Genomic DNA, 12,740 nt, shown 5'->3' with positions numbered 1-12,740 from the left:
TGCGGTGATTTTTGGCACGAATTGTAAAGTGGTGGTTTCCTGCTAATGAGGCCGCTATTGTGATGGTTTTTTGCATCTCACTCTCCTAAACCATGAGATGTACATTTATCCTTTTTGTTATAATCTTGCGATCGAGATCACATGACTATTCTCTCTGGTTTATTCGCCATCTCAAAAAAAGACACGAACACACAGAGGGGATAGACATCATACCACATGGTCAGGATTGGAAGCATGATTGCTAGCTGCCCATGCCATGCTTTTATCTCCTTGGCATCTGCAACCCAACCCTGTGTGCGTGCCTTTCCATTCACTCCCACCACCCACCATTGCCAGATTATTACAGTGCACACACCACACCAAAAGGGGGTCATTAAGGGCAATACTCTAAACTAATCATGGAGCAATGGAGCCTAAAGCTTGTTTACTGAGCAAAGCTTCAGACACCGTCCCCTAATCTCAGCACCCCTTTCTCCCTCCCTCCCTCCCAACAAGGTTTAAGATAGGTCTGCCTTCTAGCTACATCTCCTTCCTCTCCAACCACAATGGATGCAACTGCAGCTGGCAAGAAGATGGGCATAGGAGGAGAGAAAAAGCAGCAGAGGAAACCAGGTTCTTCCTTCTGGGGAGCCATGGCGTTGAAGAGCAGAAGCCAGCCAGGAGGAGCAGGAGAAAGCAAGAACATCAAGAGCGAGAGGAAGACGACGACGACCACAACGAAAAGGAGTGTCAGCATTGGTAGGAGCATGACTTGCCCAGGGTCAATCTGCGGCACCAAGGAGAGCGCTGTGCTGAGCAGGGAAAGCTGCCGGAATAGCCATAGCGGCCGCAATGTCTCCAGCAGCAGTAGGTCTCTCAAGGCTCCGGACAATGACATCTTGTCCGTGCCCGTGGTGGCTTCCGGCGCGGTCGTGTCAGCGTCGTCGTCGTTCAACTCGGAGACCTCGGTGGCTACGACGGCGACCACTGTCAGCTCCTCCTCCTCGTCGTCGTCGGCTCTCTCGTCGCCGCTTTCGTCCATCGTTGCCGGTTCCAGGTCTTTCAGGAAGCTCTCCGGCTGCTACTACGAGTGCCACTCGGCGCTCGACCCCAGGACAAGCCTCGTCGGCGGCGCCGGCATGCTCCCCTGCTCCGACTGCGACGAGTTCTTCGTCAAAGCCGAGTCCCTCGAGCTTCACCGAGCAACCCGCCATGCAGGTAACCAAAAACGCAGCTGATTAAAGCTTTACATTCTTCAATCATATATAATTTTGATGCAAATCCATTGATGCATGAATGTTTGCAGTTTCGGAGCTCGGCGCCGAGGACACGAGCAGGAACGTGGTGGAGATCATCTTCCAGTCGAGCTGGCTCGTCGGGAAGCCGCGGGCGGCGCCGATTTGCAGGATCGAGAGGATTCTGAAGGTGTACAGCTCCGGCAGGACCGTGGAGAGGTTCGAGCAGTACAGGGAGCGCGTCAAGGCGATTGCGGCGAGCAGCACCGATGAGCTGGCCAGGAGGAGCTTCCCGCGGTGCGCCGCCGACGGCAACGAGATCCTCCGGTTCCACTGCACCACCTTCACGTGCTCCCTCGGCCTCGCCGGCGCCACCTCCCTCTGCCGGTCGTCCCCGCAGCAGTGCAAACTGTGCAGCATTATCAGAGACGGCTTCAGGTACTGAACCAACACCGTGCAAATGTTCAGAGTTCAGAGCTAAAGTTTTTCAGGGCCTTCAGCTTGACAAATTTTGTGTTGGTTATCGTCAGGGTCGACGGCGATGGGAAAATTGCGACGATGGCGACGAGCGGGCGGGCTCACGACAAGGCGCAAACGCCTCTGCCGGGCGGCGGCGGCGGCGAGAAGAGGGCGATGCTGGTGTGCAGGGTGGTGGCAGGGAGAGTGAAGAAGCTCGTCAACAGCAGCAATTCTTCGGAGGAGTCTGGCTGTGACAGCGTCAGTTCCTGCTCAGATTTGGATGAACTCTCTGTGTTCAACCCATTGGCTATACTGCCTTGCTTTGTAGTGATGTATGCAGTGGCTACTGAGACATAATAATCACATTGTCTGTGGTGTGGTGTGTAACATAACTTTGCTGCTAGTTTTGCTCCCTTAATTCGCTTCTCTTTGTAGCCCCTCTGTTCCCCGTTGATGATCATCAGTTCATGATTCAAATTTTCCGGTTGCAAATCCTTTCAAGTCATGTTTGGAAATTTCACAGGATTCAGGCCAAGAAAGCATCTCAAACCACAACTATTGATCATCAAAATCTGTATTTTTTTAAACATTACAATAAACAAAAGAAGGTAGTACAAGATGAGAATAAGGCCATGCAATAGGCTCCAAACCTGTAACATGCGCCAGCTTCCAAGATCTACCAAAATCAATGTCAATGCAGGTCTCTGTCCCTTTGTGCTGGGCAGATCAGACGCTTGCACCCATAAGCATACGTTTTGGGTTCTTCCGCGGAACAGCCAGACAAAGGATTAAGAACAAACAGTCACTTTGGGAGAAGCAATGGACTGTACTGAACTACTGATTACTCAATCTCTTGTAATTCCCCTTGAGATGCTACCACCCAGCTGCATCCAGCTCAACCTACTCTGCAAAATAGATGTTTAATTAGTACTAATCCCAACCTAGCTACTCCTAGTTTAAACAATGCTGTAAAAAACCTAGGTTAATTAGGCCCTAGCAAGTAGATAGAGGTATTTAATGGTTACCACTTGTACCTGCATTTTAATTGAAATGGAGGGGCTTAGACAGGTAGCACAAGCTGATTCCAGAACAAACAGGTCATGGGTCCAAGATTGGTCATGGATCATTGTCATGTGACCTGCTCTGTACATGGAGAACGACAAGCTGAAAGAGACAGTTACAGCAAAGAATGTCAATGGCACAGCTTGAAAAGAAGATCGGTGTCCACAAGTTGCTTGTTTTATTGGGTTTGGATTCTTCAGGCGACGTTCTTCAGACGTCGCTGTGTGGGGTTGGATCAAGATTCAGCTTCAAAACAAACATGGGAGCATTATTTTTTTTATATCGGCCTGTTAGCTACCTACCGATATCAAGATTCCTCATGAGGTAATTGGTTAAGAGTTACAACCATTCTGTGGCCCGGTCAATGTGCAAAGACAGCTGCATGTGCTTCGCCTTACCAGGGATGCAGCTCAAACCAAAATCAAAGTATAGGGGGTTTCTTTTTAAAAAATGATTAAATTCATTTTAACCCTTATTTTAACAGGGTTTAACCCATTTAAGACATTTTTCACCAGTATCAACCCATTTAGGGATGGTTTGGGATAGGTGTGCCACATTTACCCTTTTTAAATTTCAGGATGTTTTGTCAAGTGGGTCCCAGTTGTCAAGGTACACGTGGCTTGTCATGTCGACTCTGCAACAGTTTTCTTCCACGCGCATGCTCTCGCCTGGTTTGGTCTCCGGTTCGGCTCCGTGCACCCCGCGCGCCTGGTCCCGCGTCGTGTGCCTCTTCTGCAGTACATGGTGCGCCCCGCCCATCTCCTTCCTCCCCTGCGAAGGAACCACCGCGTCAATCAGCTTCAGCACCCTCCGCCGTTGTGTTCTTCACCGGTCCGGTTGTGGTGCGGCCTAGCCAACCGGTGCGGGGAGCCGGACCGTGCAGGCAAGTCATGTGTACCTAATCGTTAAAAGAGAAGTTTGCTGGTTCCGTTTTAGAGCTTCCAGCTTGAATTTTGGCCACATTTACTCTCTAGTTGAAGCTTAATCGTTGTTTACATCCTGAATTTTCAGCCTCGGAATTCTCCAAAAGTTTTGATTTCAAATTTCAAGTTTTAAATTTGGAGTTTCTCGTCCCAATGTTTTTTAGACAATGCTTTCTCTCCTTGTCGCATCTAGATGGTGCAACCGAGTACAAAGAGTTTCTCTAGGCCTATGCATTGACACGCAAACAACCCAATACAAACAAAATTTGGTTCGACAACCCAATTGAACACCAGGTTCATATAGTCGAACATGTTTAAGGACAAGATGAGTATAATGTCATGCGATAGGCTCCAAACTAGTTCCCTGCGCCTGCTTTCAAGGTCTAACAAGACCAATATCAATGCAAGTTTTGTCCTTTATACTGAGCAGAGCGAATGCCAATGGAACAACCAGCCATAGGATTAAGAACAACTCCAGATGCAGAGGCTGGGAGTCTTCTTTCTTTTCTAAAAAAATAAGGATTGAGAACAATAGTCAATTTGGGCGAAGCAATTAACTAGTGATTACTCAATCTTGTCCTCACCTTGACATGCATGCTACTACCATCCACATCCAGTTGCATACAGCTCAATTTACTGTACTAAACAGTAACATGCTTAGTACTAATCCCAAGCAAGTTCTATTACTTGTGCTTGTATTTTCATAAAAAAATATTTTGGGTTTTGTCTCCCTATGCAAGATGATTTTAAAACAAATTAGCATGTCATAGGTGGAAAGAGGATTTCTATCGTCTCTGGTTTCAAGCGGGGTGGAATCAGCCGATATTCATGCGTGCTTTATTAAGCTGTACCGGAACATGAAGGCGTGTTTTGACCGCGCCCGTCCTTCCCAAGGAAGAAATAATATTGATGTCCACCTGCACGCAACAACTGATCAGAACATTTAATTAGTTTTTTCAATGTTTCATAAAACTGGCTTGATTCCTTTTGTTGTAAGACCGGATTGTACATATTTTTACTTCGAATGAAAATACGTTGTTCTACGGTTTCACGGTCAAAAAGAATATTTATGTGAAATAAAAAAAATTCAAGTGATAAATGTCACATGTGTGGCACAAAGCAATTCAGTCCTGGTGTTTTTTACAACCAAAGTTGCCATCCAAAAAAACTCAAAAAAAGTTGAAACTTGTCATCCAAAAAGAAAGTTGGCATGCTTGACAACTAAAATTGTCATCCTCATGTCACTAAACTTCCCATAAAAACGTTCGGAGTTGCCATGTATTCATGCCACACGTGTGGCACTTATCGGGGTCCTAAAATTTAGATTGTTCAAGATCCCACTACATGATCGTTTCCTCATATCAAGTTTACGGGAATAGGGTGTGCAAAGATGAACGAGCCTTGGAGCAAATATAATAGGGTGACGTTGGTGGGATGTAAGACTTTAAATATTATATTTTTACTGAGTTGGATGAGAGAGAAGAGGAGAGAGAAGAGAAGCGGGTTGTAGATTTACAGCCGGCTGTAGCACGGGCTCAAAGAAGCTATGTGAGAGTGTATAGTGGGCCATGTGATAAAAAAAATAATACTCCTACTTCCTTGTAGCTCACTACTATACATATTAGCTATTACACTGGCTAGCTATAGATGACATGGAAACGTGCTATAGCCATCAATCGGCTATATTATTAACCATGCTCTTAGGCTTTCACCCGAAGAGCTGGATCTCAGGGTGTGCACGGGATGGAATCCACTGCGGCGCCTCCAAGGAGGTGAAATGACGTCCTCAGACATCCACGCCGTCGATCGGCAAGCTTTTGCCTGGAGCACCGCCCAACACCAACACCCCCACGCCCAACACCTCGGCTAGTCCGCACACCTTCCACGAAGACACCACCCTAGAAGATCCCAAGAGCCACCATGCAACTCATCTTGCTACGAGGCAACATCTTCGAGATAGATCCGACGAGCCCAACTGTGTCGGGTGGCCTTTCGCTCATGTCTGCCATGGACCCGCGGCAGGTGCACTGCTGGGTGTGCATCTACTGCCAAGGAGGCAAGGAATCCCTACGCCCCAACCCGAATGCAACCAGAGGGGGCAGGATGACACAATCTTTGGCAGCCAGAGCCACCACCATAGGAGCTCGACACTTGTTCTATGAAAATTTGTTACATTCTAGTTCTGAAAATTGGTTACATTCTAGTTCTACGAAAAACGAAAAAAAAAACTTTTGCTTTCATTGAAATACCTCCTGCTTACTTAATGGTTGCTCTAACCAACTGAGCTATGAAAGCTTTAGTTAACTTTTTCAGATTTTATTAATGTTAGTACTTCCAAAGGTTTTTTTCCATTTTGCATAAACTAGGGGATATATTTGACTTTGTTGTTGTCGTGAAATTTTTATGTACAACATAAATCACTTCTATTTTAGAAGTGTGTTTCGTGCAGCGCGACAAAAATTTCATGCAATTAGTGTTGCTCTATTTTTGTCGCACAGCACCAAAGACCGGATGTCTCTAGTTGGTACATGAACACCAAAGCTATGGACTCGGAAAGTTGGATTGAGGATGGGGTGATAAATATGCTTGTCATCTCTCACGTAGTGTGTTCCTTCCAATCTTCGCTTAATTTATGTAGATCCATGTTTATCTATGCTTATGCAAAACTATTTGTGCAAGCTTGATAGCATGGTCAGGCAGATATCAAAGGCAACGACAAATGGTTTAGACATGAAGATGCGAGATGGGTAGACTGCATCTATGGACGCCAACGATGTAATAAATGATGATATGGAATGCAATGCATGTATGTGAGTGATGATGATGAAATGCAATGTTTTTGATGAGAATAGCAGGAGCTCTGCCTTTGCATTATAGAGAAGGAGTCATACAAGAACGGATCGACCAACGCATGAAGGTCGCACCCCCATTACAGAATAGATATAAGAGAGCAGAAAGGATTACAACCCAACAGTGTGAACCCCTCTAGTTGCCTCCCCAAAACACTTGATGTCATCCTTGATGAGCCCAGTCAGCGCAAGAACTGTCAGTTGCTTATGCTCGAAGACTCGTCGATTCCTCTCCTTCCAGAGGTTCCACACTATGTAGGCAGCCACGGTCATGTCCTCCCTGCATTGCTCCCTCGACCCTCTGGCAGAGCACAACCTTTCCCACCACTCGCCCATGGTCTGCGCGTCATCGGCCACAACACACATGGCATCGTGAGCACGTCGGAACTGGAACCAAATCTCCTTGGCAAAAGGGCAGAGCAGAGCAATATGGTTCGCAGTTTCAGGTTCCTGATTGCAGAGCTTGCAGAGATCATTATGTGTCCAGCCTCTTGCTTGCAATCGGTCAGCAGTCCAGTTTCTGTTCTGGAGCAAGAGCCATAAGAAGAACCTCACTTTCCCCTCCATCTTGCTCGTCCACACTCTGGCCAACCGTGGCCTCTCAATCCTAGAGAAAAATTGGGCCTCGTAGGCCGAGCAGGCCGGATATACACCATTGGCAGTGAGGTTCCAAACGATGGCATCCTTCTCCGTCGACAATGTTGTCCCTTGAACCTTGGTCCAAAGCTGAACAAACTGGCGCAGCTCCTCAGCATTGTTTATCCGGTTAAGCCCTTGCATCCATTTAGCATTATGTATGCCATCTCTGACCGAGACTTTTTTGAAGCGGGCCAGCTTGAACACCGCCGGCGCCAAGTCCAACGGAGCTTCACCATTCAACCACCTGTCCCTCCAGAAGCTAGCCAAAGTTCCATCGCCCAAAGAGACCTTAGTGCAGCTGGAGAAGAGCTGCTTATCAACACTATCGCATGGCGTATCTGTCCCTTTCCACGGTCTATCTCTGTCCCCCCATCTGTACCATTCCCAACGAAGTCTCAGTGCTCGGCTAAAGCACTCGATATTTTTTATGCCCAAACCTCCATATCTCTTTGGAGAGCAAACTTGCTTCCAGTTTACCAGACTTTTCCCACCAATCGATGCGTCATCCGCCTCCCAAAGGAAGTTCTTTCTAAGCTTGTCCACCTTTTTAATCAGCCACTTATCCGGTTGAAATGATGTCAAAAAGAATGTGGCAGTAGCAGTCACCACCGAATTGGTGTAGACCAACCTCCCCATTCTGTTGAGCAACCGTCCCTTCCTTGTGGCCAGCTTTCTGGCGATCTTATCAATGAGAGGCTGCATCTCAGTCCTCTTTGGCTTACGCACACCCAAAGGCAGGCCCAAGTACTGACATAGAAGGGCACCTTGCTGTCCACCAAATATAGCCATTAAGGGCAGCAAATCAAGGCCCGTGCAGGAGATAGGGTAGGCCACCGACTTTTGGATATTCGTTTTTAAGCTCGAGGCGTCCGCGAAGAGCTTTAGGATGGCCTGAACCACAGCAAAGTCGTTCAGCTCGGGGTTGAGAAAAAGCGCTGCATCATCCGCATAAAAACTGGACCGGAACCTCGCCATCCGTAGCTTGAGCGGCGACGGAATGCCTCTCTCCGTGGCCAAGGAGAGCAGACACTGAAGCGGCTCCATCGCAATGATAAACAGCGGCGGCGACAAGGAGTCTCCTTGCCGCAACCCACATTGATGCACAAATTGGAAGGCCATGGGTCCCATTAAGCAAAATTCTCGAGGATGAGGACGACAGAATCAGAGAAATCATGTCGCGCCACCGCTGCCCAAAACCCATCGCCTCCAGAACCTCAAGCAAAAATCCCCAGCAGATTGAATCAAAGGCCTTGGTGATATCTAGCTTAAGGAACATTAGGGGGATCTTGCACTGTGAGCAGTCTTGACCACATTCCTTACATACAGGAAGTTATCCTGGATCGATCGCCCTCGGATGAAAGCACTCTGGCTGTGGGCAACAAGGTGATCAATCTCAGGCGCCAACCGCGTGGCGAGCATTTTGCTGACCAATTTTGGGATGCTGTGCATGAGACTAATAGGCCGGAAATCATTCACGTCTTGTGCCCCCTCTCTCTTAGGCAGAAGCACGATGTTGGTTGTGTTGATGATGCTCCAATTCTGCCCTCTTAGGCTGTGCACGCAATTAACAGCAGCCAGCAAATCCACTTTGACCGTTGCCCAGCATTCCTTGAAAAAGGCCCCGGTGAACCCATCTGGCCCTGGCGCCATCTCTCCTTGCATATCTTTGACCGCAGACAGCAGCTCCTGCTCGGAAAAGGGTCCCTCCAGGTGGCTTAAATATCTTGACGGCAGTCCCAGGAAATCCCAATTCAGCCTGGCCGATCGGACGAAAGGTGTCCCCATAAGCCCCAGGAACCTGTCAAAAATGATCTTGGCCTTGCCCTCGTGCTCTGAAACTGGACCGTCAGCACCATTGAGCATCGGAATGTAATTCTTCTGTCGCCTTCTGGAAGCTCTCAAGTGGAAAAATCTCATGCTTGCATCACCCTCCCTAATTTCAGTCATCCTTGATTTTTGCCTCCATCTTGCTTTGTCCATCGCTGCGAAACCCAACAGTTTTGCCTTGAGCCGCGTTCGTAACTGTCGCTCCTCCGCCAAGAGCTCCCTCTCCTCCTGAGCCAGGTCCAGACTGAAAATCACATCATTAGCGAGCGATGACATGAACACAGCCCAGCGGGTCCGCTGCTTATTCCACACTTTGAGAGCCTTTGCGGTTCTAGAGAGCTTGGTGTGCAGCACCCGTATGGGATCACCAGACCTGACCGCCTTCGCCCAAGTTCGCTGAACAATCTCATGAAAATCCGGACACTTCAGCCAATGGTTTTCAAAACGAAAGGCTCTGAATCTTGTTCTCTCCATGCTTCTCAAAATCAGCGGGCAGTGGTCAGAGGTGCTAGTCGATGCAGGTGAGAGCTGAAAGTGAGGAAAGGCAGCTTCCTAGTCGCTCGTGACCATGATCCTATAAATCTTAGTGAGCGTGACATTCTCGCGCTCGTTTGACCACGTGAACCTCCTCCCCAAGAGTGGAAAATCAATCAACTCCATATCATCAATCGCAGCCCTGAATCTTCCCATCATCCGCAGGTTTATATTGTTGTTGCTTTTGTCTCTTGCTCGGCAAATCATATTGAAGTCTCCGAGCACCATCCTGTTGGGGAACGTAGCAGAATTTTAAAATTTTCTATGCATCACCAAGATCAATCTATGGAGTCATCTAGCAACGAGGGAGAGAGGAGTGCATCTACATATCCTTGTAGATCACGAGCGGAAGCGTTCAAGAGAACGGGGTTGATGGAGTCGTACTCGGCGTGATTCAAATCACCGATGACCTAGTGCCGAACGGACGGCACCTCCGCGTTCAACACACGTACGGTTGGGAGACGTCTCCTCCTTCTTGATCCAGCAAGGGGGAAGGAGAGGTTGATGATGATCCAGCAGCACGACAGCGTGGTGGTGGAAACAACGGTGATCTCGGCAGGGCTTCGCCAAGCGCTGGGAGACGGAGGAGTGTCACGGGAGGGAGAGGGAGAGGCCAGGGGCTTGGGTGCGCAGCCCTCCCTTCCCCCCCACTATATATAGGGTGCCTAGGGGGGCGGCGGCCAAGGGGGTGCCTTGCCCCCCAAGGCAAGGGTGGCGCCCCCACCCCTAGGGTTTCTAACCCTAGGCGCAGGGGGAGGCCCAAAGGGGGGCGCACCAGCCCACTAGGGGCTGGTTCCCCTCCCACTTCAGCCCATGGGGCCCTCCGGGATAGGTGGCCCCACCCGGTGGACCCCCGGGACCCTTCCGGTGGTCCCCGTACAATATCGGTGACCCCCAAAACCTTCCCGATGGCCGAAACTGGACTTCCTATATATGAATCTTTACCTCCGGACCATTCCAGAACTCCTTGTGACGTCCGGGATCTCATCCGGGACTCCGAACAACTTTCGGGTTACCGTGTGCTAATATCTCTACAACCCTAGCGTCACCGAACCTTAAGTGTGTAGACCCTACGGGTTCGGGAGACATGCAGACATGACCGAGAAGCCTCTCCGATCAATAACCAACAGCGGGATCTGGATACCCATGTTGGCTCCCACATGCTCCACGATGATCTCATCGGATGAACCATGATGTCGAGGATTAAATCAATCCGTATACAATTCCCTTTGTCAATCGGTACGTTACTTGCCTGAGACTCGATCGTCGGTATCCCAATACCTTGTCCAGTCTCGTTACCGGAAAGTCACTTTACTCGTACCGTAATGCATGATCCCGTGATCAACCACTTGATCACATTAAGCTCATTATGATGATGCATTACTGAGTGGGCCCAGAGATACCTCTCCGTCATACGGAGTGACAAATCCCAGTATCGATTCGTGTCAACCCAACAGACACTTTCGGAGATACCTGTAATGTACCTTTATAGCCATCCAGTTACGTTGTGACGTTTGGCACACCCAAGGCATTCCTACGGTATCTGGGAGTTGCACAATCTCATGGTCTAAGGAAATGATACTTGACATTCAGAAAAGCTACAACAAACGAACTACACGATCTTTGAGCTAAGCTTAGGTTTGGGTCTTGTCCATCACATCATTCTCCTAATGATGTGATCTCGTTATCAATGACATCCAATGTCCATAGTCAGGAAACCATGACTATCTTTTGATCAACGAGCTAGTCAACTAGAGGCTCACTAGGGACGTGTTGTGGTCTATGTATTCACACATGTATTACGATTTTCGGATAACACAATTATAGCATGAACAATAGACAATTATCATGAACAAAGAAATATAATAATAACCATTTTATTATTGCCTCTAGGGCATATTTCCAACAGTCTCCCACTTGCACTAGAGTCAATATTCTAGTTACATTGTGATCAATCGAACACCCATGCAGTTCTGGTGCTGATCATGTTTTGCTCTAGGGAGAGGTTTAGTCAATGGATCTGCTACATTCAGGTCCGTATGTACTTTACAAATCTGTATGTCTCCACTTTGAACACTTTCACGAATGGAGTTGAAGCGACGCTTGATATGTCTGGTCTTCTTGTGAAACCTGGGCTCCTTGGCAAGGGTAATAGCTCCAGTGTTGTCACAGATGAGAGTCATCGGGCCCGACGCATTGGGTATGACTCCTAGGTCGGTAATGAACTCCTTCACCCAGACTGCTTCTTGTGCTGCCTCCGAGGCTGCCATGTACTCCGCTTCACATGTAGGTCCCGCCACAACGCTTTGCTTGCAACTGCACCAGCTTACTGCCCCACCATTCAAAATATACACGTATCTGGTTTGTGACTTAGAGTCATTCAGATCTGTGTCGAAGCTAGCATCGACGTAACCCTTTACAACGAGCTCTTCGTCACCTCCATAAACGAGAAACATTTCCTTAGTCCTTTTTAGGTACTTCAGGATATTCTTGACCGCTGTCCAGTGTTCCATGCCGGGATTACTTTGGTACCTTCCTACCAAACTTACGGCAAGGTTTACATTAGGTCTGGTACACAGCATAGCATACATGATAGACCCTATGGCCGAGGCATAGGGGACGACACTCATCTTTTCTCTATCTTCTGCCGTGGTCGGGCATTGAGCCATGCTCAATCTCGTACCTTGCAATACAGGAAAGAACCCCTTCTTTGACTGATCCATTTTGAACTTCTTCAATATCTTGTCAAGGTACGTATTCTGTGAAAGACCAATGAGGCGTCTCGATTTATCTCTATAGATCTTGATGCCTAATATATAAGCAGCTTCTCCAAGGTCCTTCATTGAAAAACACTTGTTCAAGTAGGCCTTTATGCTTTCCAAGAATTCTATATGATTTCCCATCAACAGTATGTCATCCACATACAATATGAGAAATGCTACAGAGCTCCCACTCACTTTCTTGTAAATGCAGGCTTCTCCATAAGTCTGCATAAACCCAAACGCTTTGATCATCTCATCAAAGCAAATGTTCCAACTCCAAGATGCTTGCACTAACCCATAAATCGAGCATTGGAGCTTGCACACCTTGTCAGCATTCTTAGGATCGACAAAACCTTCCGGCTGCATCATATACAATTCTTCCTTAAGGAAACCATTAAGGAATGCCGTTTTGACGTCCATTTGCCATATCTCATAATCATAGAATGCGGCAATTGCTAACATGATTCGGAC

At 48.0% G+C, this 12,740-nt stretch overlaps 1 protein-coding gene across 1 annotated transcript; it reads left to right on the top strand.

Annotated features, from left to right (window-relative positions):
• Window positions 1–318: 318 nt before the first annotated feature.
• On the top strand, window positions 319–2,150 carry LOC123082140 (uncharacterized). The gene is made up of 3 exons (XM_044504544.1): window positions 319–1,197; window positions 1,286–1,652; window positions 1,745–2,150. The coding sequence occupies exons 1-3, from the start codon at window positions 546–548 to the stop codon at window positions 2,028–2,030; spliced, it is 1,305 nt and encodes a 434-aa protein (XP_044360479.1). The 5' UTR covers window positions 319–545; the 3' UTR covers window positions 2,031–2,150.
• Window positions 2,151–12,740: the final 10,590 nt, after the last annotated feature.

This window comes from Triticum aestivum, chromosome 4A, assembly GCF_018294505.1.
Source record: "Triticum aestivum cultivar Chinese Spring chromosome 4A, IWGSC CS RefSeq v2.1, whole genome shotgun sequence".
In the NCBI taxonomy this organism is placed as follows: Eukaryota; Viridiplantae; Streptophyta; class Magnoliopsida; order Poales; family Poaceae; genus Triticum; species Triticum aestivum.
This window is presented reverse-complemented; position numbering and strand designations above follow the sequence as displayed.